The sequence below is a fragment of the Arabidopsis thaliana genome (genome assembly GCF_000001735.4).
Source record: "Arabidopsis thaliana chromosome 1 sequence".
Lineage (NCBI taxonomy): Eukaryota > Viridiplantae > Streptophyta > Magnoliopsida > Brassicales > Brassicaceae > Arabidopsis > Arabidopsis thaliana.
Genome location: NC_003070.9, coordinates 310020 through 337986, shown reverse-complemented (window position 1 = coordinate 337986; position 27967 = coordinate 310020). Strand labels below are relative to the sequence as shown.

The 27967-nt window shown below is 41.0% G+C and overlaps 7 protein-coding genes and 2 long non-coding RNA genes across 20 annotated transcripts; 4 read left to right on the top strand and 5 right to left on the bottom strand.

The window, feature by feature from the left end:
* Positions 1-74: 74 nt before the first annotated feature.
* EDA10 (SEC7-like guanine nucleotide exchange family protein) lies at positions 75-7399 on the top strand. The gene is made up of 11 exons (NM_100076.3): positions 75-1570; positions 1754-2071; positions 2214-2568; positions 2666-3088; positions 3224-3516; positions 3809-4082; positions 4359-4858; positions 4942-5263; positions 5354-5711; positions 5804-6453; positions 6564-7399. The coding sequence occupies exons 1-11, from the start codon at positions 405-407 to the stop codon at positions 7155-7157; spliced, it is 5253 nt and encodes a 1750-aa protein (NP_171698.1). The 5' UTR covers positions 75-404; the 3' UTR covers positions 7158-7399.
* ARK2 (armadillo repeat kinesin 2) lies at positions 7368-12671 on the bottom strand (the record flags this gene model as incomplete). Of its 4 annotated transcripts, NM_001160829.1 has the most annotated exons (20): positions 12346-12608; positions 11974-12074; positions 11759-11881; positions 11470-11655; positions 11172-11393; positions 10903-11056; positions 10601-10750; positions 10411-10499; positions 10121-10324; positions 9880-9987; positions 9665-9799; positions 9432-9563; positions 9253-9301; positions 8957-9103; positions 8776-8868; positions 8551-8676; positions 8289-8414; positions 8063-8206; positions 7832-7960; positions 7368-7744 (listed from the first exon to the last, which is right to left on the bottom strand). In NM_001160829.1, the coding sequence occupies exons 1-20, from the start codon at positions 12512-12514 to the stop codon at positions 7584-7586; spliced, it is 2748 nt and encodes a 915-aa protein (NP_001154301.1). In that variant the 5' UTR covers positions 12515-12608. The 4 variants fall into 4 exon arrangements, with proteins under 4 accessions (NP_001154301.1, NP_171697.3, NP_001154300.1 ...); NM_100075.8 differs by lacking the exon at positions 9253-9301 and having other exon boundaries at positions 8957-9089; positions 12346-12671; NM_001160828.1 differs by lacking the exon at positions 9253-9301 and having other exon boundaries at positions 8957-9089; positions 9483-9563.
* Positions 12672-13069: 398 nt separating this feature from the next.
* Positions 13070-15101, bottom strand: AT1G01940 (Cyclophilin-like peptidyl-prolyl cis-trans isomerase family protein). Its single transcript, NM_100074.4, has 5 exons — positions 14903-15101; positions 14705-14779; positions 14147-14308; positions 13571-13729; positions 13070-13351 (listed from the first exon to the last, which is right to left on the bottom strand). The coding sequence occupies exons 1-5, from the start codon at positions 14903-14905 to the stop codon at positions 13268-13270; spliced, it is 483 nt and encodes a 160-aa protein (NP_171696.2). The 5' UTR covers positions 14906-15101; the 3' UTR covers positions 13070-13267.
* AT1G01930 (zinc finger protein-like protein) lies at positions 15092-18218 on the top strand. The gene is made up of 7 exons (NM_100073.3): positions 15092-15474; positions 15581-16029; positions 16122-16236; positions 16565-17218; positions 17530-17607; positions 17691-17735; positions 17842-18218. Exons 1-7 carry the CDS (start codon positions 15178-15180, stop codon positions 17944-17946), a joined length of 1743 nt encoding a protein of 580 aa, NP_563641.1. The 5' UTR covers positions 15092-15177; the 3' UTR covers positions 17947-18218.
* A 101-nt stretch (positions 18219-18319) lies between these two features.
* Positions 18320-22004, bottom strand: AT1G01920 (SET domain-containing protein). 5 transcript variants are annotated; one of them, NM_001035856.3, is made up of 16 exons: positions 21730-22004; positions 21547-21643; positions 21274-21448; positions 21090-21195; positions 20897-20979; positions 20794-20820; positions 20548-20693; positions 20345-20434; positions 20142-20222; positions 19947-20008; positions 19786-19842; positions 19554-19625; positions 19174-19422; positions 18886-19001; positions 18691-18783; positions 18320-18615 (listed from the first exon to the last, which is right to left on the bottom strand). In NM_001035856.3, exons 1-16 carry the CDS (start codon positions 21781-21783, stop codon positions 18480-18482), a joined length of 1644 nt encoding a protein of 547 aa, NP_001030933.1. In that variant the 5' UTR covers positions 21784-22004; the 3' UTR covers positions 18320-18479. The 5 variants fall into 5 exon arrangements, with proteins under 5 accessions (NP_001030933.1, NP_001322378.1, NP_001322376.1 ...); NM_001331315.1 differs by having other exon boundaries at positions 18327-18615; positions 21274-21464; positions 21730-21877; NM_100072.4 differs by having other exon boundaries at positions 18343-18615; positions 19554-19691; positions 20345-20426; positions 20531-20693; positions 21730-21800.
* AT1G01910 (P-loop containing nucleoside triphosphate hydrolases superfamily protein) lies at positions 21897-24886 on the top strand. Of its 5 annotated transcripts, none has more exons than NM_001083976.2 (8): positions 22007-22410; positions 22972-23096; positions 23185-23335; positions 23436-23546; positions 23762-23900; positions 23992-24107; positions 24228-24420; positions 24535-24886. In NM_001083976.2, the coding sequence occupies exons 1-7, from the start codon at positions 22156-22158 to the stop codon at positions 24390-24392; spliced, it is 1062 nt and encodes a 353-aa protein (NP_001077445.1). In that variant the 5' UTR covers positions 22007-22155; the 3' UTR covers positions 24393-24420; positions 24535-24886. The 5 variants fall into 5 exon arrangements, with proteins under 5 accessions (NP_849575.1, NP_001077445.1, NP_563640.1 ...); NM_100071.3 differs by having other exon boundaries at positions 22062-22410; positions 24569-24772; NM_179244.2 differs by having other exon boundaries at positions 21897-22410; positions 24228-24833.
* AT1G04083 lies at positions 23524-23798 on the bottom strand. Its single transcript, NR_138646.1, has one exon. It is a non-coding gene; the product is annotated as an other RNA (long non-coding RNA).
* On the bottom strand, positions 24857-27818 carry SBTI1.1 (subtilase family protein). Its single transcript, NM_100070.5, has 2 exons — positions 27006-27818; positions 24857-26650 (listed from the first exon to the last, which is right to left on the bottom strand). Exons 1-2 carry the CDS (start codon positions 27653-27655, stop codon positions 24976-24978), a joined length of 2325 nt encoding a protein of 774 aa, NP_563639.2. The 5' UTR covers positions 27656-27818; the 3' UTR covers positions 24857-24975.
* AT1G04077 lies at positions 25103-26159 on the top strand. Its single transcript, NR_138645.1, has one exon. It is a non-coding gene; the product is annotated as an other RNA (long non-coding RNA).
* Positions 27819-27967: the final 149 nt, after the last annotated feature.

Genomic DNA, 27967 nt, shown 5'->3' with positions numbered 1-27967 from the left:
CCGGGGGAGTCCACCGGGACGGTCAACAGATACAGAATTCGTCATTTTGAAAATACCAACTATGCCCTCAAATCCGGAGACATTACCGCCACTATTCAAGGATATATAAGTCATTTCATATAGAGGAGAGGACGGCGATCCAAATCTGGTTCTCTCGGATTTTTATTATATTGGTTACTTCACTCAAGCTCACCATTTTTTTTTTTGTCTCGTCTGCTTCATCTTCGTAGATGTCTGTAATTCACTGACTCCCTGATAAGAATACTGCTTTGATTGGATCGCAGAGGAGGAGGCGTTGCTCTTGTTGTTGTTATCCGTTCTCTCTGGGCTACATAGATAGATACTCACTCTCCTCTTATAGATCTAAATTGGTGATTCGTTGAAGTCACGGCTACCAATCTGGAATGGCTTCTACGGAAGTCGATTCCCGCTTAGGTCGAGTTGTTATCCCTGCTTTGGACAAGGTCATTAAGAACGCCTCCTGGCGTAAGCACTCCAAGCTCGCCCACGAGTGCAAATCCGTCATCGAACGCCTTAGATCCCCTGAAAATTCCTCTCCTGTTGCCGACTCTGAATCTGGATCCTCCATTCCTGGACCACTTCACGACGGAGGAGCCGCCGAATACTCTCTCGCCGAGTCCGAGATCATCCTCAGCCCTCTCATCAACGCCTCCTCCACCGGCGTTCTCAAGATTGTCGATCCCGCCGTTGATTGCATCCAGAAGCTTATTGCTCATGGCTACGTTCGCGGTGAGGCTGATCCCACCGGCGGACCTGAGGCGCTACTCCTTTCCAAGCTCATTGAAACCATCTGCAAATGTCACGAGCTAGACGACGAAGGGCTCGAGTTGCTCGTGCTGAAGACGCTCTTGACTGCGGTAACTTCAATTTCCCTGAGGATCCATGGAGATTCTTTGCTACAGATCGTCAGGACTTGTTATGGTATCTACTTGGGAAGCAGAAACGTGGTTAATCAGGCGACTGCTAAAGCCTCGCTCGTGCAGATGTCTGTTATCGTGTTCAGAAGAATGGAGGCAGATTCATCCACCGTCCCCATTCAGCCCATCGTCGTGGCCGAGCTGATGGAGCCCATGGACAAATCCGAATCAGACCCATCTACGACGCAGTCTGTTCAAGGTTTCATTACCAAGATTATGCAGGACATTGACGGAGTCTTCAATTCAGCTAACGCCAAGGGCACATTCGGCGGCCATGACGGGGCCTTCGAGACTTCATTGCCTGGCACTGCCAATCCTACTGATTTGTTGGATTCTACTGATAAGGATATGTTGGATGCCAAGTACTGGGAGATCAGTATGTATAAGTCGGCCCTCGAGGGAAGAAAAGGAGAGCTGGCCGATGGAGAAGTGGAGAAAGACGATGATTCTGAAGTTCAGATTGGGAATAAGCTGAGAAGAGACGCCTTCTTGGTTTTCAGGGCACTTTGCAAGCTGTCCATGAAGACGCCTCCCAAGGAAGATCCAGAGTTGATGAGAGGGAAGATTGTGGCTCTCGAGTTATTGAAGATTCTGCTTGAGAATGCCGGTGCTGTCTTTAGAACCAGCGATAGGTTTGTTTTGTTTATCTTCTTGCATTATTATAACCCACGTTAGGTAGATTAAACTATCATATCTCTAGATTCAGTCTTTTTTCCCTCAGCTTTCAACATTCTGCTTGATAGTTGCTTGGACAGAATGTAATTTAGCTTTTGGTGTTTCTTCTGAAAATTTGGCATCAACTCATTATGGAACAGGTTCTTAGGCGCCATCAAGCAGTATCTGTGTCTCTCCTTGCTGAAGAACAGTGCTTCAAATCTTATGATCATTTTCCAGCTTTCCTGCTCGATTTTACTTAGCTTGGTTTCGAGGTTTCGTGCTGGGCTGAAGGCAGAGATTGGGGTGTTCTTCCCTATGATTGTTCTAAGAGTATTAGAGAATGTTGCTCAACCTGATTTCCAACAGAAGATGATAGTGCTTCGGTTCTTGGACAAGCTCTGCGTTGATTCACAGATTTTGGTAGATATCTTCATCAACTATGATTGCGATGTCAACTCATCCAATATATTTGAGAGGTATGATCTAATATCTTGTTGTGGCTTATCTTTACGCCCTGAATCTATTTATTTTGTGGTATCAGAGCTGCGATCATTAACTAGTGCGAACTATTTGAAGTAGCATTCATTTCTGTATTGGTTTTCTTGACCTTGTTTTTAGGATGGTCAATGGTCTCCTTAAGACTGCTCAAGGAGTGCCTCCTGGTACAGTTACTACCTTGTTGCCACCTCAGGAAGCAGCCATGAAGCTTGAAGCCATGAAATGCTTAGTTGCTGTTTTAAGGTCTATGGGAGACTGGGTGAATAAGCAGTTGCGTCTTCCAGATCCTTATTCGGCAAAAATGCTGGAAATTGTTGATAGAAATCTTGAAGAAGGAAGTCATCCAGTAGAAAATGGTAAGGGGGATGGAGGCCATGGTGGTTTTGAAAGATCAGACTCTCAGTCTGAATTGTCCAGTGGGAATTCTGATGCCTTAGCAATAGAGCAGCGCCGAGCTTACAAGCTTGAACTTCAGGTAAAAGTTTACCTAAAGTTTGATTCAGCGCTCATTGACTTTTGTCTCAGTCTTTCAGCTAAAACCTGATTAGCTGATTTGTTTTTATTAATGGCAGGAAGGTATTTCTATTTTCAACCAGAAACCTAAGAAAGGTATTGAATTTTTAATCAAGGCAAACAAGGTGGGGGACTCGCCAGAGGAAATAGCAGCTTTTCTCAAAGATGCATCAGGGTTGAACAAGACTTTGATAGGGGATTATCTGGGGGAAAGAGAAGACTTATCTCTGAAAGTGATGCATGCATATGTGGATTCTTTCGAATTTCAAGGCATGGAATTTGATGAGGCAATTCGAGCCTTTCTCCGGGGCTTTAGGCTGCCAGGAGAAGCACAAAAAATCGATCGTATAATGGAAAAATTTGCAGAGCGATTCTGTAAATGCAACCCAAAGGATTTTTCTAGCGCTGATACGGCATATGTCCTCGCTTACTCAGTCATTTTGCTCAACACAGATGCACATAACCCTATGGTGAAGAGCAAGGTACATATTTGAGCTGTTTCGCTTAGAAGCTTTCTGAAATCCCTCTTGAGGAATATCTTAATACGATCTTGTTTGAAGCTTGTGATTGGTCAAACAAAGTAACTCATTACTAAATTTTTCAATTACAACTTGCAGATGACAGCTGATGGTTTTATTAGAAACAATCGTGGTATAGATGATGGGAAAGATTTGCCTGAGGAATATCTACGTGCATTATATGAAAGGATATCTAGAAATGAGATAAAGATGAAGGATGATGGTTTGGGTCCGCAGCAGAAGCAGCCTACAAACTCAAGTAGATTACTTGGCTTAGATACTATCTTAAATATTGTTGTTCCTAGGCGTGGTGACGATATGAACATGGAGACCAGTGATGATCTTATCAGGCATATGCAAGAGAGATTTAAAGAAAAGGCTCGCAAATCTGAGTAAGAAGCTTCCTTTATTTAACCTTTTGTTTTGCACTCTTGTGCAGTGCTCTGTTTTACACATGTTGATTCTGCTTCCATTCTTTTCTCGTTTGGGCATAATTCACCTTATGTTCTGATAGTCACTCTTTTGGAGTTAGTAGCTGGGCAGGTCAACACTGCTGGCTTCTGCTCTTATTGTTACTTCTTTTTTTCTTTCTTTTTTTTAATTTTAATTTAGCTATGATTTTTATACTTTCAACTACCTGAAAAAGTGTATCTCTTGGTTTCTGATTTTTGTTTTCCACTGTAGGTCAGTTTATTATGCAGCCTCGGATGTGATTATACTCAGATTTATGGTTGAGGTTTGTTGGGCTCCTATGTTGGCAGCTTTCAGTGTTCCACTTGACCAGAGTGATGATGCAGTAATAACAACATTATGTCTGGAGGGTTTCCATCATGCCATCCATGTCACTTCTGTAATGTCCTTAAAAACGCACAGAGATGCCTTTGTGACTTCACTAGCAAAATTTACTTCCCTCCACTCTCCTGCTGATATCAAGCAAAAAAACATTGAAGCAATAAAGGTTTGTAACTTTTTTCTCAACCTTATATTCAGGGTACAAAACGAGATAGGGGAAATCTCATTTAGTTTTAAGTTTATCCTATGCTGGGGCTAGCATTCACATTTTGCATCTGAAAATCTTGGGACAAAGTAATTAATGTTTCTTTTTGCACTTTTCTCAGTTCAAGGAAATGATAATTGGGTTAGCTGACATTCAAACCTGATTAATCTTGAAAATACCAATGGATGATAAGAAATGTCTTCTATGTATAAATTGTTTTTTTCTGTTCACTGATAGGCAATAGTAAAACTGGCGGAGGAAGAAGGAAACTATCTACAAGATGCTTGGGAGCATATACTGACTTGTGTTTCACGGTTTGAGCATCTTCATCTCTTGGGGGAAGGAGCGCCTCCTGATGCCACTTTCTTTGCATTTCCTCAAACGGAGTCAGGAAACTCTCCACTGGCTAAGCCAAATTCCGTACCTGCAATTAAAGAAAGAGCACCTGGAAAACTTCAGTATGCTGCATCTGCTATGATAAGGGGTTCCTACGATGGTTCTGGTGTTGCTGGAAAGGCTTCTAATACAGTGACATCTGAACAGATGAACAACTTGATATCTAATCTAAACTTGCTAGAACAAGTTGGTGACATGAGTCGGATATTTACTCGTAGTCAAAGATTGAATAGTGAAGCCATAATTGACTTTGTTAAAGCCCTCTGCAAAGTTTCCATGGATGAGTTACGATCTCCATCTGATCCACGGGTCTTCAGCCTAACAAAGATTGTGGAAATAGCGTAAGGATCAATCTTTTCTTTACGATATCTGTTTTGTTTTTGCTCACTCTCTCTTATTTATACCCTGTTTGTTGTAATGGCAGGCACTATAACATGAACCGCATAAGACTTGTCTGGTCGAGCATCTGGCATGTGCTCTCTGATTTCTTTGTGACTATTGGCTGTTCTGATAACCTCTCCATTGCAATTTTTGCAATGGATTCTTTGCGCCAGCTGTCTATGAAGTTCTTAGAGCGGGAAGAGTTGGCGAATTATAACTTCCAAAATGAATTTATGAAGCCTTTTGTTGTTGTCATGCGCAAAAGTGGTGCTGTTGAGATCAGGGAATTGATTATACGATGTGTCTCACAGATGGTTTTATCCCGTGTTGACAATGTCAAGTCGGGATGGAAGAGTATGTTCATGGTATTTGATCCATCAAACTTCCAGTTACGTTGATGTCTCTCTAAGTTCTTGCTGGCAGATATACTTACTAAAATCTGTTTGCTCTTGCAGATTTTCACGACAGCAGCACATGATGCACATAAAAATATTGTGTTCCTGTCTTTTGAAATGGTTGAGAAGATTATCCGAGACTACTTCCCACACATCACGGAGACAGAGACAACCACCTTCACAGACTGTGTGAATTGCCTTGTTGCGTTCACCAATTGTAAATTTGAGAAAGATATTAGTCTCCAAGCCATTGCTTTCCTTCAGTATTGCGCAAGAAAACTTGCTGAAGGCTATGTTGGTTCGTCACTGAGGAGGAACCCACCATTATCTCCTCAGGGTGGAAAAATTGGAAAACAAGATAGTGGGAAGTTTCTAGAAAGTGATGAACATTTGTATTCTTGGTTTCCACTGTTAGCCGGTAAGCCAAAATTCATACTTCGTCTTATTGATTTTACTTCTTAAATCAACATTCTCATCACCTTGACATTTTTGGCTTTCTTTCCCGTGCAGGTTTATCTGAACTTAGTTTCGACCCAAGAGCAGAAATTAGGAAGGTTGCATTGAAAGTCCTGTTTGATACTCTGAGGAACCATGGTGACCATTTCAGTCTGGCGTTATGGGAACGGGTTTTTGAGTCTGTTTTATTTCGAATATTCGACTATGTGCGTCAGGACGTTGACCCATCTGAGGATGATTCAACAGATCAGAGAGGTTACAATGGTGAAGTCGACCAAGAGTCTTGGCTTTATGAGACATGCTCGTTAGCTCTACAGCTGGTTGTAGACCTCTTTGTAAATTTTTACAAGACGGTTAACCCTCTCCTTAAGAAGGTACTGATGTTATTTGTAAGCTTGATAAAACGTCCTCACCAAAGTCTTGCTGGTGCGGGTATTGCTGCGCTTGTCCGTCTGATGAGAGATGTCGGTCATCAATTCTCTAACGAACAATGGCTCGAGGTTGTGTCATGTATCAAAGAAGCAGCAGATGCTACATCCCCTGACTTCTCATACGTTACCAGTGAAGATTTGATGGAGGATGTAAGCAATGAGGACGAAACAAACGATAATTCCAACGACGCACTGAGAAGAAGGAACAGGCAGCTTCATGCTGTCGTCACAGATGCCAAATCTAAAGCTTCAATTCAGATTTTTGTGATTCAGGTCAGTCAAGTCTTCAGTCTCTTTGGTGATGAAGCATGGATAGATATATACACACATAATCGATCTCATGAGTATATGTGTATGTCTGTGTACTTGCTCTTTATTTTCAGGCGGTAACAGATATCTACGACATGTACCGTATGTCTCTCACAGCCAATCACATGTTGATGCTCTTCGACGCTATGCACGGCATTGGATCCAACGCTCACAAAATCAACGCTGATCTACTCTTACGTTCCAAGCTCCAGGAGCTCGGGTCGTCCCTTGAATCCCAAGAAGCTCCTCTGCTGCGCCTGGAGAACGAATCTTTCCAAACATGTATGACCTTCTTAGACAACCTCATCTCAGATCAGCCTGTGGGTTACAACGAGGCTGAAATAGAATCCCACCTCATAAGCCTCTGCAGAGAGGTGTTAGAGTTCTACATAAATATTTCATGTTCAAAGGAGCAGTCTTCAAGGTGGGCGGTTCCCTCGGGGTCAGGAAAAAAGAAAGAGCTAACAGCGCGGGCTCCGCTAGTGGTGGCTGCAATTCAGACATTGGGAAACATGGGAGAGTCACTGTTCAAGAAGAACTTGCCGGAGTTGTTTCCATTGATAGCGACGTTGATAAGCTGTGAACATGGGTCAGGAGAGGTACAAGTAGCTCTTAGTGATATGCTTCAGACATCAATGGGACCTGTTCTCCTCCGCTCTTGCTGCTAAATATCTATCTATCTCTCTGTAAGATTTCTTCATTTACTCCCTCGATTTTCATCATAATTCTGTTTGGGTCTTCTTTGAGTTTTTATCACAAATTACTTACATTGTTTGGTAGCCATGGGAAGAGATTAGTGTTCACGAGGGATTTTTTTTTTAACTTTCTTATATGTAAATTGTAAAATATTAGACAGTCTGTGTTTTTGACACGTTGTTGCATAATAAGTCTTAGCAATCTTTCTTTGTTTTATTTCGAGGTTGAATGAATCACACAACGTGATCTAGTAATTCTTTTTATAATCAAGAGTAAATGAAAAAGCAAAGAAAAATGAAATAGTTACTATAAAATGAATAAAATAGAATACAGATGGTGATGATGTGTGAATCTCGTTGAGAGAGATGATGATTATATGATACAAAACATAAAACAAGTCAAAACTGGATGCCGAGGCGACGGATCTCAGAACGGAAGACGGGACTTGAAGAGAGAGTACGATGAGCCAAACTTCGAATGTCTTCTCTTGAACATTCCTTTGATATTCTCACCAACTCCCACAATGCTCCTCCGCTTATCATCTCCTTTGCATTCACCTCTGCCCCCACCAAACAATCAAATGAACATGATGAACCACAACAAGGATCAAAAAGACCACAAAGACAAAGACAAGGATCGCACTAACCATGCTGGGCCAAATGGCATAAAGCCAGCTCTATGTGTCGCCTGATTGGCGCAGCTTCATCGTTCGCATGTTGTACAATCCACGGAAGAGCTCCGTCTTCTATTAGTAGTGATCTTCCACTCTTCACACCTTCATACACTCTTCACATTATAAACCCACGCAAGAAAAACCAATCTCTCTCTCTCTCTAAAGGCTGAATGACCTTGAAGGAATACTGGAAAAGAGCATTACCTTGAGTGGTTGCTCGGGACTCGCACTTGGCAAAGTTTGCAATTCCGCGAGCCACCTGAGCAAGAACATCTGGATGTCCGCATCTAACCATTCCTAACAACGCTTTTATTCCACCATCCGACCATAGTCTTGCTTGCAGTTTGTCTACCAAACAACATAAAAAAAAAGGTTTTAAGAAATTGGTCGGTTTCTTGTTCAAAATAAAATGTTGGGGATGTTAATTTACCGTTGCCACAGAGATTAGCAATAGCCCCAGCAACCATGCGTAAAGTCTGTGGATCTTCTGCATCTGCAGCTGTTAGAGATAGCAAGCTGATTCCACCTTGGTCCACTATCAGTTGTTGACTCACTTCTGTTACCCCGTAAAAAAACTAAACACATGAGCATGTACCTCCCCACCAAGTGACCAAAAGCCATATAATTAGTCTGTTTCTGCTTCCATTGTCTGTCTAACCACTAAATACTAGTTAGTAGCAATGAGAGTTTACCGTTCATTGCGAGATTGGCGATCGCACCAGCGGCAACTCTTCGCACAGTTTCATCTTCGTAGCTTCTGAGAAGCATTAGCAACGATGTCAGGCCTCCAGCTTCAACGATCTTTTCTTGATTTGCCTCTGTGTATCAACCCCAAAAAGAAAAAGGGAAAACAGTAAGAACCCAGAGTAAAAAAAACTATGGTTGAACCTTTGAGATGATGCATATATGATAGTTACCTTCAGCTGCAAGATTGGCCACAACTTTCACAGCATGAATTCTGATGTTTGCATCATCTGACTCAAGCAATTGCAAGATCTTTTGAAGTCCCACTGTTTCAAAGAGGATATGAAGTTATAAGAACCACAAAGGCATTTGTATACACTCTGGTTCAAATAGTTTAGAAGAAATTTCCATTACCTTGCTCACATAGTGTAGCAAACGGTGCCTTCTGTCCGTTCACAGATTCTCTTGCTTGGGAATGTCGTGATGGTAATGAGTCTGTGCCAGAGTACGAATTCCCTGGGGCACCTCTGTCCAAGCATCTTCTCATCTGGAAGAATAAGACTCAACTGTTAGATAACGCATTCAAGAAACTCAAGATTGGACCAAATTTATTACCAAGATACAGTCGTTATCAAGTACAGGAAGCAATTAATAGTGATATGTGAATATATGCCTCATATTCACAATAGATAGTTCAAAGAAACTCTAACCGTGCGTGTTTAAAAGTATTTTTAAAGAGGGCATACAATGGAGACTAATCTTTCTTTTTTTGAGCAAAAGGAGACTAATTCTTCAGCTGATGTATAGAGACAGTTGTTTTACAGCAACTAAAGAGACCCTTACAGTACACACCCTCAATTTTACACACTCAAATTCATACACTCCGTACCTGATCAGCTTCAAAAGTAAGCTGCACAAGTTGACTTCGTAATATGGTGACCTCTTCTTCAAGTTTCTTTTTCTGAAGAGCCTCATCCTCCAGCAGTTTTTGTAGTCTTGTTATTCCAGCATCTTCGCCTTCCTAAAACGCCAGAGAGCTTGGTTAAATATTATCTAAGATGTTAAATCATTGACAAGGGGAGAGAGATAGAGGAAGCCATAGAGAATTTAAACAATGGGTACCCCTGATCTTGTCTTCAGTGTTGACTGGCTTTTTACTTTGCTGACTTCCTCTTCAGCTGACTTCCTTAACTTCATTTCATTCTCAAGTGATTCTTTGAGCCTAGTGAATTCACTAGCTGTAACAACTCCATTGACCTGCAAAGTAATATTTACTGGTTAAAGATTCGAACACTCCCATCACCTGAAAAGAAAATCAGAGTTCCGCGGGCAAGTACCTCTCCATTACGTTTACCATTCTCATGGTTCCGTTGGTTCGATATCAGCTTTTCTTCAAGCTTTTTAACTGACTCCATATATTCCATTTGACACTTTAGTTTCTCCTTCTGTAAACAGAATGTAAAGAAAAAAATAACCCGCTTTTAAAAGCCAAACATATGAAACCATTTTTCTGATTTTCTTCTTCTATTCTTTCAGGTTATGCCAAGGAGAGCCTAACTGGATTTTGCATGAACTAACCTCTAAGGCCTCTGCAAAGTTCTTTTCAACTTCTGATATACGATTTTGTGCTTGTCGATTTATTCTCTCCACATCATCATCAAATGCTTTGAGCTGCCTTTCGTTTTCAGCAATCACCTTATCCAGTTGGACCTCAAGTTTCTTGGATAAACTCTTGTAATCAAATTCTTCCTTTATCTTTAACATATTCTCTACCTTCATGGCCTGCCCAAGATTTAAAAACACTTATGAATTGAAATTTCTCAACAGACTTCTACACTAGGGGTTAGGTTAAAGTAGTAAGAGCCCACCCTTTGACCAAATAATATAGTACTGGTTGTCTCTCCTCTATGACGCGGAGAGGGACCAATGGTCACAATTAGGGATGTTCTTGCTGTGCCTGAAATGCAAACAACAAATGGTAATATAGAAAAGTCCATTTATTAGGAATTCAGAATTCAAGACAATAGGACTTAGCCTATGAGCAATAAGATAACTAACCACCAAATGAATCTCTCAACAAGCGAGTAAGTTTTGAATCACGAAGTGGAACATGAGGGCTATTCTCAGCTATTGCATTTATGCATTTCCCTAAAGCACTAAGTGAGAGATTAATGGATTTAGCTTCCTCCAGCATGTGTCCTTCGCTGCCTGCATTGTAAGAAAGGTGGTGGTAATGAGCACTCCCGTAAGGAAATAAGTATCCTAGACTTTTCTCATGGAGGGAAAACGAAGAAATGAGTAAATCTGATTTGTACAAGGGCTGTGACAAGCTATCTCATTTGATTATTAGAGGTTTATACCCGACTTGTGAACACGTTCAGAACCAGCAAGATCTACTAGAACTAGCTTGCTTCTCCTAACCAATGGCTTGGATGGTCTGACAAAGTGGGATGAGCTCTCCATTTCATTTGAGACTGGAAACTCGTTCTCCACCACCGACCTCTTGACATGTACCTGAACTATTGATCATGCATCAACTCAAAATAACAATAGAGATGAACGTAAAGGTTCTATCTAAGGCCTAGGAAGTTCCAGAGAAAGTTGAGAAGGCTAAACAGAGGTGAATTACCATGAGAATTGCATGACTTCGAGAAGATTCAGTATTCAATTTTGTATTGGCTGCAACTCTATGTGTTTCCCCAAGCTGAAGGAGCTCAAGAAAATTTTGCTGGTTCCTGATCTCTACATGCGTGGCCCCAGGCAAGGAGACATCTCCAGTTCTGGGGTCTTCGACAATAGCGATATTGTCATTAGTTGGATCTAAGAGATCTTGGATGGTCTCCATATAAAGCTGGAGAAAAGTTTGAAAAGATATTAAAGTAAAAGGAATAAAAATAAACTAAAGAATCAATCAATAGTATCCCAACCTGCAAATATGAGACAGAGATAGAATCAGTGTCTAGAGAAGTGCCTCCAATGATATCTTCCATTGATCGAACCATGATACCACGAGCAGCAGTATCTTCATCTCCTAATCTTCCAAGGGTAAAAGTCTTGCCAGTACCAGTCTGACCATAAGCCATCACAGTTCCATTGTAACCCTCAAGAACACTCTACAAATCGAAAGCAATTTCACTGTAAAGATACTCCCAAGGGTAACCAAGAAAGAAGGAGCAAAGGAGTATAAACATAATGAAGAAGGAGAGAAAAAGAGACCTCAACAACAGGCTTGGCAACCACTTCGTAGACTCGCTTCTGTGAAGCAGCTTCAGTAAGCACCTCATCAAACTCATAGGTCTCAGTATCCCAATTGTTTTTCCTGAGTTTCAACCTTTTAAGCTAACACACAGAGAGAAGGGATTGAAACAATTGAGTGATAAAGATGAAACCCCTGACTCAGTTCAAGTTTATATTAAGAAGTGGAGAGAAACCTCAGGTTGCAACTCGACACAATCAGCAAAATCAGCATCTGCGACTGACTCATCTGCATTGCGAGGTCGTAATCTTACAGCCACTCGAACTCTCCCAGGCACTGTCAAAACAGTTACCAGAAAAAAAACACATAAACACACAATTTCTACAGAAGCAAAATAAAAACAAAAAAAATAGTCATCGAGTAGAGAAGAATGAATCGAATCAATAAAAGTGAAGAATCGTCTCCTAAGAAGCAATTAAAGGGAAAGGGATCAGCACCCCAGCAATAGGAAGAGAGTTGCTTAACTAATACAAAGCTAAAATTGATAAATTCACGGAATCGACAGTCAGTGAAAACTCAAATCAGTGATAAAGAAATGAAAACGGACCTCCATTGTCTGCGGCTCCGATAGAAGCAGAGGAGCTCCGACGGGGAGCAGGCGCCGAGGAAGGAATCCTGGATTTGAAAGAAGACGATCTGAGATTGGATGAATTAGCTCCAGAGACTGGTCTCATGGATCCTCTAACCGCACCATTTCTCGAAGAAGCCATAGCCATTTTCTAATCAATAGTCTTCTCTATGCAAAAAAGAGAAGAACAAATTCAAACGAAGAAGAAGAGAGTGGTGTTGTATTGTTTCTCAATTTTGTTTCGTCAATTTTTGGGTTATATTTTTTTCTTTTAACATTTTGTGTTTTTTTTTTGTTTAAACAAAAAACAGTGATGGAGGAGGAGGAGGTTGGCGGGCCCACACGCGTTTAGTATTTGAATGAAGACAGAGACAGTCGTTGCGTTACAACGGGTCCCATTTTGTCAAAAGAGAGTACCGTATTTTACCTTTTTACCCTTATTCAGGTTTGTGCTGACTGCGCAGTGTGGTTCGGTCCCTACTAGCCAGAGGTAGTGGCCGCTTTAATTGCGCCGAACGGGTCGGCTTAGTGGAAGGGATCCGTTTTTATTCGATCCGGGTCGGGTTTGGCTGAGCCCATTTACATGATTTGGTTCGAATTTGATGGCCCACGTTGAATCTTATTAGTTATTATTACACACTCAGCAGATAGATTATTGTGTATTTGAAATCTTGTTGGCGAGATTGCAATACGGCGTCAAGTATTGGGCAAAAAAAATTATTTTTGTCTTTAAATAATACAAAACACCTTTGAAGACAGTAATTGGTAAATCCTCCAGTACAAACTTTTTAATTGGGTGAAACAGTGGTCTTAGTTCAGTTTCTGAGTGTACATGTCAGCTCTATCGAAACAAATAAAGAGAACAACACTTTTGGCTTGGCTCGGTTCTGCCACATTAGACTTAACCAGCAAGTGGATTGGCGTGGATCGTCACACGGTTTAGCCTTATCTCAGCAAGCGGCCTATCTCCTGGTCCTGTTTGAGTCTGCAACAGGCCACAATCATATCATTAGATGAGTTTTCTAAAAACAAAATTCAGATCAATAAATCCTGTTCCAGGCTTCATATCACCAACAACTAACAAGCATTCTTCTTTAACACACTTGATTTAGGCTAACAACAGTCACAGTAAGGAAGAAAACATAAGAGTTCAAACTCTTCTTAGAAAGACGAGGTGATTTAAGAGGGTAAGAGGTTGGTTTACCTTTTCCATAATGTCAAGCACTTCGAAGCCATGAATGACTTTGCCAAAGATGGTGTATAATCCATTGAGATGTGGTTGTTTTGCATAGGTTATGAAGAACTGGCTTCCGTTGGTGTTTGGACCGCTGTTTGCCATTGACAGCATCCCTCTTGCATTGTGCTGCATAAGAGAATGGAATCTGGTAAATTATCAAGAACAACTAGAGAGATAGATAAGACCATTCGCAACAGACTCAAATCTATCTACTTCCCTGGAATTAAATGCAAGAGGGATTGCACTAGCGGTTATGAGTAGGGTAATGGCATGCATATGACTACCTGGCTAAAACACATTGATACCTTACCTTACAGTCAGAAGGAACAGATCAGGATAGTGTACTCAGCCACTTTGGTTTTCTAAGACTAATAATGGTTCTGAGCTAAAAGAAGTCTATAATTATGGATGGATGCTAACATGGATTATGAAGACACTGAATAAGAGGTAACACACCAACAGGCCATGAGACAGTTGCATTACATTGAAGATGCAGTTTGAAGGATAAAGGGAAAGTATAAGCAGAGATGAGAATAGAGATACCTTAAGGGAGTCTCGGATCTCATCATTGAATTTCTTGCCCCAGATGCTAGTTCCTCCTTTTCCGGTCCCCTTGGGGTCTCCTCCTTGAATCATGAACCCTTTGATATTTCTATGAAAGATAGTACCATCGTAGTAGCCACTAGCACACAACGCCAAAAAGTTCTGCACCAATATGAAAGATCAAAGCTAAAGGTCAAGGTGCTTCATACATGGAAAAACTTGCGAAAATTGTCAGAGAGAAATAGCTCAGTGATCCAATGAATACGCATTGAAAAATAATGAACCTATACACCAACACTGTTGAGGGAAAAATAATTTCCCCAATCATGACATTCATATAACCCTAATTTCGCCTAAAGATTAAAAACAATCCAGAGAAGGAGAAGAAAAATCATCCATACAATACAAGAACCCAGCACCAGGTAATAGCTAATTGGACACTAGATAACCTAGTGAATATTGTTTTGTTATTTGCCTCAACTGGACTGATTTTGTAAACAATTCAAAGAAAACAGCTCAAATCGAAACCGAGAAACATGAGCTGAGTGAATAACTAACCTCAGCACTCTTGGGAACCTCGTCACAGAAGATTTCGCACTTGATGTCACCCAGGTTCGTGTGCAAAGTTACCGACTGCAATAATCAAAACCAGGAAACTCGAACATATAAATACAAATATCGCCAGAACTATATTAAAAAAAAAACTGACTAGAACGAACAAAGGACAAACGAACGAACAATGGACAAACGACTCACCATTGTTGCTCGGAAACGCAAAACGAGCAGAGAGGCTTTCTTCTATATTTATTTTCTCAGTCGCGTCTAGGATGCTTTTGGCGCTTTTGTTCGTTCGAGATCTTTCTGCATCGCCGCCTTGTATTATTGGGCCTTATATGGGCCACTTTAATGACATTATGGATCCATTTAAGAAAATAACAAAACGGAATCGTTTATCTCACAAAGCTTTCAAATCCACACTTATCGGTATCGGTACCGGTGTTAGGAAAATCAATCCGTCCAATTCATAATTAATGGCGACCACCGGCGCGGCGGCCACCACCGAGATTGGTAATCCAGAATATAAACAGCCTCGATCGATATTTGACTTGACGGCGGATTTCTTTGACTCGTGTCGGTTGTCGAATCCTTCGGAGACTCAATCGGCATTCGGACCACCCAAAACTTTCGATCCAGAGGAGGCGGAGGAGGATAAGAGTTCCAAGGACGGCGTGATTTTGGACAGATGGACCTGTAATACTTGTAAAATTGAGTTCCTGTCTCTTCAAGATCAACGCTACCACTTCAAGTCCGATATTCATCGCCTTAACGTACAAATTTCTCTCTTCCGACTAAATTATTCGAGCAATTATATGGAAAAAAAAAGTGTCACAATTTCGTTTTCCAATGCCTTAATGTGGTTGCTGTGATTTGTAGATCAAGCTGAGTGTTGCTGGCAAGGCTATATTAAAAGAGGAAGATGTTGATGAGTTGACATCTGAGTCGGTCCAAGACTATGACGTGTCTAGCATATCAGGTTCAGAGGACGAAGCTGAGACTAGACCACCCTCTTTCCACTTTGATGCTCAAAAGGGTATTGATAAAAAGAAACTATTTTTCCGTCTTCAAAGTGGTGACAAAGTTTCTATCTGGAAATGCTTAATCATGGACGACGCTGAAAGTGTTTCGTTCGAGAATGACAGAGGAGTTTCTGTTGACTGTTGTGGTAGCTTGGTCGAGAATGAAGTTACTGAGAGGTTGAGAAATTTGATTCGAGAGAATAAGGATGATAGGCAAATGCGTGTCGTGTTGCTTGCAAGTGGTGGCCACTTTGCCGGTACTGTCTTTAATGGAAAGTCGGTTGTGGCTCATAAGACATTCCACAGGTACTTCTCTTCTCATTTCCTCTCAGTTCATAAAACTTTATTCACAGTCCTTTGCCTCTTTTTGTCCTCTAATTCCCTTTCCCTATGTGTAGATATGTTGTAAGAGCCAAGGCTGGTAAAAAGCAGTCCACAAAAGATGCAAGCGGGAGAAGTATACACTCTGCCGGAGCCTCACTTCGTCGTTACAATGAACTTGCTTTAAAAAAGGTTTGTCTCTGGACATGTTTTGCTACTGTTTCCTTCTCTTTTCAGCTGAGATTACAAAAGGTCGTTGATTTTTTATAATAATATATGCGGCTCTGTCCATTTGTAAAGGCAATTCTGAACTCGGAAGTGTGGTGTATAGTTTTGTAAACATGATTTAGGTCTCTTAAACGGGTGGAAACATTGGCCGCCTCCTCGATGATTATCAACCGGGATCAGGATCATAGGAAGGAAAACATAAAGAAAAAATGTTTATATATTTTTTTACCTCTAGGAAAGATAATTCATAGCCTTGAAGTGTAATTTTTGTCATTTTTCTCTCTATTGTTAGGATATTCAAGAGCTACTTGCTAGCTGGAAACCTTATTTTGATGGTGCTGCTTGTGTTTTTGTCCATGCTCCCTCAAGCAGTAGGCAATTACTTTTCAATGGAGGCAAACCGTACTTTAGCAGCCAAAACTGCGCTGTACGAAACGTTCCATTTACGATCCGTCGGCCAACCTTCAAGGAATCACAGCGTATATATAATCAGTTGACTCAGATTGCACATGTAACTGAGGAGATTTTTGTTAATCGACCAGAAGTCACCAAAGCTAATACAGTGGTGCAGACCCACAATGAGGATTCTGGCAAAACCTCAAGAAAGGAAGAGCCCGATGAAACTTCTTCTAGCAACATAATCTTAGAGGAACCAAATCGTATAGAAGAGGATATCGAGGATGGAGTTACTGGTACGTCAACTGCCTTACATGAAGCTGCCAAATCGGGTGATTGTGAAAGAGTTATGGAGTTCTTGGAGGAGGGTATGGATCCTTGTGCTAAGGATGAAAGAGGCAGAACGCCATACATGCTTGCAAATGAGAAGGAAGTGAGAAACACTTTCAGACGGTTTATGGCGTTAAACCTTGAAAAATGGAATTGGCATGATGCTAAAGTACCCAGCCCGCTCACAAAAGAGATGGAGGAATCTCAAGCTGCCAAGCAGGTACTTGCATTGGTTTGTTATTTGTTGAATTTAGAAGTTTGGTTAAGGATTCCGCATGAGGCAAAATAGGACTAGTGCAGTTAGTCCTTTCATTGCGCATTGGGATTTTAGGTTGAGCTCTATCCCGGAGTTAATGATGTATGTGTGGTCATGTGTTAGAATCCGATGACTGCCAAATACTATATTAATTGGTGTCGTATATATTTGTTCTGGCATGATTTGGTATATGATTTTCGGAGACATGTGGTTGCATATGGGAGTCTGAATCCATCATCAGACTAACTTGATTCGTGACGGTGATTGTTGTTCAGGCAGAAAAAGACGCCAAGCAGAAAGCAAGAACAAAGGAGTTGAAGAAACTACGCAAAGCCCGAGAAAAGAAGGCTCAGGTAACGTTTTGAATCAGGGTCTATTTTTCAAACAAAACTCGGATTAGTAGAGACTTGTTATCTAACCCTCCCTGTGTTTGCAGGCCGAAGCTGCGCAGGCGGAGAAGGAGAAGCCAATTTCTAAAGTGGTTAGCTTCACAAACCCCAATTTGTATAATCTGATCTCAGTCTGATATTTAAGGAGAAGCCATGTCAACATTTGCTTTGTCTTTGGTGTAAATCTTGTTGTAATAGGAGGAAGTGAGGAGAGCAATGGCAGCACAGAGGGAAAAGAGAGCAGCCGCTGCAGAAAGACGGATGGCATCACTTAACATTCAAAGCAGTTCAAGCACAAGTTAATTTCCAACTTTTTAGTGAGTTAGGTAAAAGAGGAGAAAGTTTGAAAAACAAGAAGTGAGTATCATCATTAAAGTGCACAACATTACCGACTCAATTATTAGGCCACACACAAATTTGTTTTTAGAAGGCCCGTTTAGACCACAAACCGACTTCTCAATATTTCCATATATATATATATATATGCATGAAGCCTTGTTTTCACATCAATAGTGTCTCGATCCAGAGTTGCAAGTTTTTTTTTCTTTTTTCTTAAGGATCAAGAAAGAGTAGCGGCACTAAATATGAGTAAATGAGTAAATGGCGTGGTGCCATTACCGAATCTTTGCAAATCCTATTGATTTTGCACCAGATTTGATTTAGATGAAAAGATTTTATATTGGTTTAGCTAAAAGATTTGGGTATTACTTTAAAATATATAGACCGTTAATTTGGTGCCACACACTAATAATTGTTATATCACACAATTTGCTTATTTAGCCTTTGAAATGGATATGTTTAAAATAATCTACAATAAAACACCGATGAGATATCAGTCAATGGTCAGAGGAGAGAGCTAAGTGAAGGGCATGCTCTGCCTCCTTCAACAACAGTCTTGTGAGCTGCTTCTGTCCTCTACGGTACACTACACTTGACCACTTGTTTCTGCTCATCCTTCTCCCATCCAAGTCCCTACCACAAAACATATTTTATAAACATTTTTAATCAATATCTAAACGACATGTCCACAGATTTTTTACATTGTACCTCGATTCTTCATGGCTCTCTAAGACGCACGCCTCCTCAAGGAGCCTAGCATCTTGTTCTTCAGTGCCAGAATTCTCTTCCAGCTTCATCATCCTGTCAGGACAAAAAGCATTGAGGTCTGTAATTTTCTTCTCATCCCACAGACAAACATCTTAGTTAGCCCTTAAGAATCCATGTTCAAATTCAACTGCTTACTTTGAATTAAGGAGATCCACAAGTAACTGCAAAGCTCCAGAATCCCCACATGCTTCCCATACTGCCATCCTGACCTCAGTTTCAGAAGGTTGCTCGCCTTGTCTTGACTCAACAAGCTTTTCAGGAAAACAATACTTTTGTCTCATTATCTAGTGGAAGACAAACTGTGGATATTTATGATTCCGCCTTCGTTTCCCAAGTTACTACTTTCACTCTTTCAGAGATGGAGATTTTTTGTGTAGGATATGGGTTTCAGATGTCAGAAGAAAGAAAAAACGGTGATCATACCTCTTCAAGCATAGCTGAGACCTTGTAAATCTCTTCTTCTTGCATTGCAATGGTCCTTAAGCCAGTCATAAAATCTTCTGGGAAAACTAGTTTGTTCATATATGTGGGCATCTTACGCTTCCCAGACCAACTGAAATTACAGGATCTCACTGTTTCCTTCTCATCACTTTCTCTAATTACTGATGTGGTTCGTGGGAAAAACCCATGATTTAGGACCGATTTTGGCAAGAGACACCGGAGTTGTGCATTCTGCAATGATATTTTTTAGAGTTCGACAGTTACATATTACATGGAAATAAATGTATTAAAGAGCTACATTGTCTTATAGGGTCTATAATCAAAACTTCGGGTAAGATAGTGCGAAGACTTGTACTGCTAACCTGAGCTTCAAGCAGCTGCCCCTTGGAATCAGAAAAAGGGATACTCGGAATTGCCTCAACAGGATAATGTACCTGAATAAATCCATTGTTAAACGTAACAACAGATGTGAGAACAAAATTGACGAGCATCTCCTTGATCTTGAAAGTTATGTTTCTCGTCATCATTCTCAAGACTTCTATAATACATCACTGGTTGAAAAGGTAGGGAACTGTTGATGGATGTAAATATTACCATGAGATAATCATCTGGGTTGTTATCTATCACAAAGCCATACAGGTAAAGAAGCTCCTGCATTCAGCAAGAAGGCACATCACTCAAACAAAGGGCTAGATGTGATTTTTTACCAAGAGACAAGTTATATAGTTGTACAAGATAGCTGCAAAACATCTTACCTCATTTCCTTTGTTACCATAACTGATCGAGATCTCCTTCTTTGGGATAGGACGTTGAGCAACTGCTTTACAGAATTGTAGCACTTAGTTTTCCGCATACAGATCAAAAAGAAGAGAGGAAAAAGAATGTTCTGTATTGTTTGATTGAAAAATTGTAGAAAGCTGAGAGGTAACACAAACAAATATTTGGCCAACCAGAGAGAAGGTACATGGAGAAAGGAACCCTAGATACTGATCCGATCCCATCAACTTCCCAAGTCGCCACAGGCTTCAAATCTATACTGCCATAACCATAGGTCATTATATCACATCACACTGGGATATACTCATTAACCATATCAACATTATGGAACGGAGAAACTGATAATAGAGTCTTTTTGAAACAAAGATTGGCATACCATGGTTGCAAAAGTCAATGCCAGGAACAAGCCCCTCAACCCATATTGTATCTCCGGATCCTACAGATGGCGCAGGTTGAGCCTGAATTTCTACCCATCAGAAAATGAAGAAACCCATGAAATTGTCGTTACATGATAGAATAATAATAATTAAAAAAGAGGCATTTCACACAGAATTCAGCAGACCGACGTTAATGACTTGCCTTTTTCCTCATTAGAATTAACTGGAGCCGTTTCAGGGGACTCACTTGTTGATGTGCATTCCCCGGTATCATCTTGGCTTTGTGGAAACACGAAAGAATGTGGAAGAGGAATATTCAAGGCGCGACTCCAGAATACAGAGTTTGCCCTGGCATAATTGAAAAAAGTCGCAAGATCACTAAGCAGCCCTTTACAAGACACAAAAGTCTGGTTCTACTAACAAGGAATAACACCAGTACCAAACATACCAGAGGAAGTGTTCAAAGGAGACCTTGCTGCACGAAGAGAGAAAACAAAATATGATTATCAATGAACAATAATTTGGTCTAAAAGTAGTGTAAATATGTCAACCTTTCGGAATCGCCATCCAAAATAAGAAGCTTTGTCACCAGGACCTCCACCTTGTCATGGTAAAGCGAGAGCAACTTCTTCTTCTGAGAATGAATACACGATGGTTATTGGGTTTAATAAATGAAAAGAGAAAATGTGGTTGCTATTTTAAGGACGATATGATAAGACAGGAATAAATGATCAAGATTGAGACCTGTAACTCGGTTGCGTGATACAAGTTAGTCCCTTTTAGCTCAAGGATGTCATCATCAGAAAACCAAAGAGGATTGCCAAATCGAGTAGGAAGCATATCAAGATACCTATCATATCATTTCTAGACAGATGAATACCCTTAAGCTTACGTAAATGTGTGCTAAGAGATTAAAAAAAAAACTTACGGCTTCCAAGAAGAATTGATACGAAGACGCTCCAAAGTGAGGAACAGAATCATGAGAAAGCGGTCATCAACTTGTCCTTGTTCGAACATTTTCTGACACTCAGGGCCCAGGAGAGGGTCCTGAAGAACTCTCATAGGGGTAATGGCCAGATCAAGCGGAACAACAAGCAAAACTTCTGAAAATTTCCAGAGCTGAATCAGAATTCAATATCAACTTTCCATACATATTCCCCGGAAAAAAACCCAGCAAGAAATGGTAAGAACAATACTATACCATCGGAAGCTTGAGTGGAGGTGGAAGCGAATATGCCAAATCCTTTTAGGGAGTCAGAATATTTGATGTTGCAGCCTCTTAATTCACCTCCATTCACCTGAATGAAATTAGATCGAAACACAAAATGCCATGATATAGAGCAGCAGATCAGGACTGAAAAACAACACTTAATCCGGATCTAACCTGAAGCCAATCTAGGAACCTTTCGAGTTTGGCTTCTTCTTCTGAAATCGCCATATCCTCCGGCGAAGATCAATATGCCGGCGACGGGTTTAACCGAGTAGAGAGGGGTTTTCAATCGTAACTCACAATACGCTGTCGTAATGGCTTCATCTATGTGGGCTTTTGTATGGGCTTATTTAGCGTTTATGAACTTAAACACACCAAATTTAAATTTTTAACAAAAAAAGAAAAATTGAACAAGTGAAAAACGATAACCAAAAAAATCAAACCAAGACTGCTGTGATATCCCAAAACCGAGAACCAAAATATTGAACCGGGCGGCGTTAAAAGTCTCTCGCCGCAGTTAAACTCTTCCGTACGCCAAATATCTAACAAGGAGCTCTTTAGATTGAGACTAGTGGAAGAGAGACGAGCAAGGAATTAGCAATGGCGGCGGATTTGCCGGAGGCGACAGTACAGAACATTCTGGACCAAGAGTCTCTTAAATGGGTTTTCGTCGGAGGTAAAGGAGGTGTTGGGAAGACGACATGCAGTTCAATTCTCGCAATTTGTCTCGCCAGTGTTCGATCCTCCGTTCTCATCATCTCCACCGATCCTGCTCACAATCTTAGTGATGCCTTTCAGCAACGCTTCACTAAATCTCCCACTTTGGTTCAAGGTTTCTCTAATCTCTTTGCCATGGTAAGCTTTCTCCGATTTTGTTCTAGATCGTGCTAGATTTTAGAGGGAATTTGGTAGTTTCGCTCCTGGATTTTAATCTCATTGGGAATTAGGGTTCTCTGATTCACGAATTTCAAACCGCAGATTGATGGATCAATTTTGATTTTGAAGTCAGATTTAGTACTTGCATAAATACGGTTGATTTGTGCCTTTCTTATCATATGCCCACTCTGATTTTGGGGATTAGGTTTGGAATTTGGACGCCAATTTGTATTCTTGATACGGAAGGGGATTGTGAAGAAGATTTGATGTCCCCAAATCAAATCGAATTTTTGTCTATTGTAGTTAAAATTCATGGCTAGTTATGCCAAATTCAAAAAAAAAAAAAAAAGTTGTTTTTTGTGGTTCTGGGTCGCCTCTAATAGACAGGCTTGATGATGACTTTATGGCTACTCTTCTAAGCTTGAAGCTCTTAGTTGTGTCTGTGTGTATATGTATATATATACACATACTATAAGCAAATGGTTACGATTCACACTCCTTCCCTCTTGATAGTGAGTGAATCTTGTTTGCTTTTCTCAGGAGGTAGATCCTACCGTTGAAACTGATGACATGGCTGGTACAGACGGGATGGATGGTTTATTCTCTGATTTGGCAAATGCGATTCCTGGAATCGATGAGGCTATGAGTTTTGCTGAGATGTTGAAGTAAATAGCCATTTAGTTCTTCTAGTAATCATCTGCCTTTATCCATGTATTATCACAGTCAAATTTTGATATGTTTATGTTTCCTTAGGTTGGTGCAAACAATGGATTATGCTACTATTGTGTTTGACACTGCTCCTACTGGACATACTCTCCGCCTGTTACAGTTTCCGGCCACACTAGAAAAGGGACTTTCGAAGTTGATGTCATTGAAGAGTAGATTTGGTGGCTTGATGACTCAGGCATGTCTTTAAGCTTGTCAAATTCAGTTTGCTTGGCAACAGATATTGCTCTTTGGTTTCTTCTTTGGCTGATTTTTCATGGAACTGATTGGTAATGCAGATGAGCCGTATGTTTGGCATGGAGGATGAGTTCGGAGAGGATGCTTTGCTGGGAAGACTTGAGGGCTTGAAAGATGTGATTGAGCAAGTAAATCGGCAATTCAAAGACCCGGTAACATTTTTTCAATTGTTTAAGTTCTTTGCTATTTTCAGTACTCATTGACTGTTTTCTTAACTCTGTTCGTGAAGTTTAGTTTTAGATTCTTCACATTGTTCTGTAGCATACGGTTTGACAGCATTCATTTGCATTAGTGAAAATTCTGATACATATCTAACAAACTCTGCATTTTAAGATAAGAAATTGACACATTTGGCTCCATTACGTAGGATATGACTACGTTCGTTTGTGTCTGCATCCCCGAGTTCTTGTCTCTCTATGAAACAGAGAGACTTGTTCAGGAACTCGCCAAGTTTGAGATTGACACGCATAACATTATCATCAACCAAGTACTATACGACGACGAAGGTGCCTATTTATTTGCTGTCGTGTCTATCTTCTCGTTTTGAACTTGTTTTACATACAAATTTGACGAATTATCTACACTTGTCTTCTGTAGATGTGGAGTCCAAGTTGCTCAGAGCAAGGATGCGGATGCAACAGAAGTATCTTGATCAGTTTTATATGCTATACGATGACTTTAATATCACAAAGCTTCCTCTGCTTCCGGAAGAGGTAAGAACGCATGACATTCAATATAGATGAGAAGGAACATGATCAAGACGAAAATGAAACTAAAGCCTTATATAATATACATCCTGAGATTTACACTTGTTGTGGATGTTTGGATCACAGGTGACAGGGGTTGAAGCCTTAAAGGCGTTTTCACATAAGTTCTTGACGCCGTACCATCCTACCACTAGCAGGAGCAATGTAGAGGAGCTGGAGAGGAAAGTACACACATTGCGTTTGCAGTTAAAAACAGCTGAAGAAGAACTCGAACGGGTCAAGAGTGGCTAAAGATAAGGCTCTGTTCTTCCCTTTAATTGTAAGTTTCTTTCCTCGCCATATTCTTGGAACTCACTTGCTTTCTACATGGGGGTCTTCTGGATCTGCGTTGTCATTTGGGTTTATTGTTGTTTATGTTTTGAACAATTTATAGGTGGAAAATTAAAACTGAATCTTTTTCTCTCTAGTTCTTCATCTAGCAACAACTCTTTATAGGACAGGAAAGAAGATCAAGCAGAATCTTCTTTTGCGTTGTTTTATTGTTATGCATTGGATTTGTTTTTATATTTGTAATAATCATGACTACATAGACTCATATCTACCAAGAAATCGTTGTTTTACGACTTAATCAGCTTTTTATATATTAAGTTGAAGGGTATCTGTGACAAGCGAATGCTATGATCTCTTGTAACAGCTTTTTATATACTGTAGACTGGTCTTGCAACAGAGAAGGAAAATTCATGTAAAAAAATTATAGTAAATAAGAGATGTTTTGATTTATTGACAAATTCTTACAAGTTTAGGGTAAGCTTTTGTTCAATAAGTTTCTTTGGTATATAATAAATATGAAAATGGCAATCAATAGATGCGAAATTTATTCCCACGTCACGGCGATTGGGCTTCTGACGTTGTATTTGTCACATATCCAAACCAAAACTCCAAAGGAAGACGAAGACGAATTTCTCGAAGCTTCTGCATCATACGTCACCGTATAACTCAACCTCTCTCTGGCCTTCTGGAACTTGAGCACCTTTGGTTCAACTCTCACCTTCACACCTTTTGGTTCCTCAACGTGCACCATATACTCACAAGTCGGTGACCCAACGTTAGTCACAGTCCTCTTATATCTCACCGTTTTCAAATTCGCGCCATTAACGAGGTTGACCGCGAACGAGGGATAGTTCAAATCACCGGGACTCAAAACGACGGCGTTACTAGCACACGTGTAGTTAGTGCCGGAGAACAAGAGTATTCTCTCACTCGTGTAGTTCAAGCTGCACAAGTAGTTGAGATAATCGACGGTGGAGGTATCGTATACCAGCCCGGGATCTACCGCTCGCGTGGGATCCACGTTTCCCGCTCCAAACGCAAACGCTGTGGCCGCCGATTCAGCTCCCGCGGCGCCTCTATCTCCGATCGGTCGGTTCCTATTGTCAGTGATCCTCGCCGTCGTCATGATTGCTGATTTGATCATCGCCGGTGACCAGTCCCCGTGAACGGACTTGATTAGAGCGGCGATTCCGCTGATGTGAGGACAAGCCATGGAGGTTCCCGAGATGATATTGAATTGGACGCGTCTTGGATCGGATCTGAGGAGGCTAGGGCTGCTGAACGGTGACCATCCGGCGAGGATGTTCAGACCGGGAGCCGCAATGTCCGGTTTAGCTATTTCCGGTCCCGCGACGCTAGGTCCTCTGGATGAGAACGCGGCTACCATCGGGGCGGTTGCACCATACGCGGTTCCTCTGAATCGAACGGAGGCGGTGGCGTTTGCTGCTCCGGCGAGGTAATTCAGTAAGGTTTTACCGTCGGAAAATCCAAGTGAAACGGCCGGTAAAACGTGAGGATCAGCAAGAAGCTCCTCTCCTTCCGCCTCTGTGCTCACAAGAAGCATCGCTGCTCCTCCGCTCCGTTTCACCTCTTCTCCTTTGGCCGTTCTGCCGCTGGCTCCTCTTAAGCAAATGACGATTTTACCCTCGACGAGTTCTCTCTTGAGCGAGTCCCGGATACAGAACACGGCTCCGCTTTCTTCTCCAGCTGTTCTGTTAAACGCCAAAGGCAGATTCTTTAAGCTTTTTCCTTTATACAAGGATGATCCGACCAAGCTTTTACGGTTCCCGATCCGGACAATCGCCGGAAACGTCCTATCCGTATAACTGGCAGCGACAGTCATCAACCACGGAGCTCCATTACTCACTGTGGATGCAGTTGGTCCTGAATTACCCGCAGAGCAAGACACGAAAATGTTCTTCTGCATCGCTCCGAACCCGGCTATCGCGATAGGATCCACGTAAAACGGGCGTGATGATCCACCTAGCGAGAGTGAAATCACATCTACACCGTCTAAAATGGCTCGGTCAATGGCTGCTATGACGTCGGTGCTGGCACATCCTAGAGCCCAACAAGCTTTGTAAGCAGCGATCCTCGAAGTAAACCTCATCCCTGAAGCTAAACCTTTAGCTTGCCCGAAATAATTCGCTTTGGGGACAATGTCTCCGGCAGCAGTCGAGGCTGTATGCGTCCCATGTCCTTGTGCGTCTCGAGTCGACCTATGGAACCATTAGTAAGGGCTCTCCATTAGTAATAACTTTTAATGAGAACATCTTGAATTAACAAACAAAATATTTAGTTAAAAGTCATCAAAAGCATTTTCATTTTGATCAATTATTTTTGAGGAAGGTAATTTGATGTTCGGATCAACGTTATGGAGCTACCCAACGTTTTTAATTATATCTTATGTGTTTATACGAGTTATATTTGCATAATATATATGGTAGAAGTTTTTTTTTGGTAAAAGTTGGAAGTTATTCTTCACGTTATTCCCATTAACATTTGGAGACTAAACAATGTGAGATCAAAAGAAGTTAAAAAACAGAGGGCTCATTTATATTTCAACCGTCTAACCTGAAATCAGTGGTTTCATTGATTTTTCCAACGATTGATTCGTAGCCTTTGTAAAATGCGCTAGCTCCAATGATCTTCTTGTTACACTCCGAAGATGAGAAGTTTGTGCCTTCATCGCACGAACCTCTCCATCTAGACGGTACAGGAGTCATGTGCGTGTCTCGGAAGCTCACGTGCTCCGGGGAGATCCCAGTGTCCACAAGGCCGATGATGACGTCCGAAGATAGGCTCGTCTCGTTCCAAAGACCGATCCCGAATTCGAGACCAAGAAACTCGTGAGAATATGTCGTGTGTAGAGATAAGAGCTCGTCTGGATAAGCAGAGATAAACCCTTTTGTGTTCTTCACCGTATCAAGCTGGTCGTCGGTGAGAGTCGCGGAGAAACCAGACATGGCATTCTCGTAAATATAGTGAATCTCCGGGAGAGAAAAATCATCGTCGTTGATATTCTCTGTTTGGAGTGAATTAAAAAGTGAAGTTACGATGTGTTTGGTACTGGTTGTGACAGTGTGGATCACGTAGGTTTGTTTACGGGAAGAAACATTTGATGCGAAAAAGATAAGAAAGAAGAAAACGATGAATGATCTGAAGAACATCATGGGACGGTTGTCGCTAAAGGGAAATAAGAGCATTAAAAGAAAGCGATGCATCTACATGTGATTCTTAGGACTGGTCTCTGTGGGTATATAACACATAAAAGATATATATATGTGACGTGTGAATACTGTGAGCAGTGGGAGCTGAGGAAAATGTGACTAGAAAGAGTAATATATACGAAAAGGTTAAATGAAATATATGATATGTTTTGTAACTGTCGCTGTTGTGAGGTTCTTGTGCGGGACCGTCTGTTACTGAATGTTGCTTTAGCCTTTAGGGGACGTGGGTTCATTTATATATTTACCAATAAAAACAAACAAATACAAGCTTTTTATTAATATCACTTATAGAAGAGTTTGAATGAT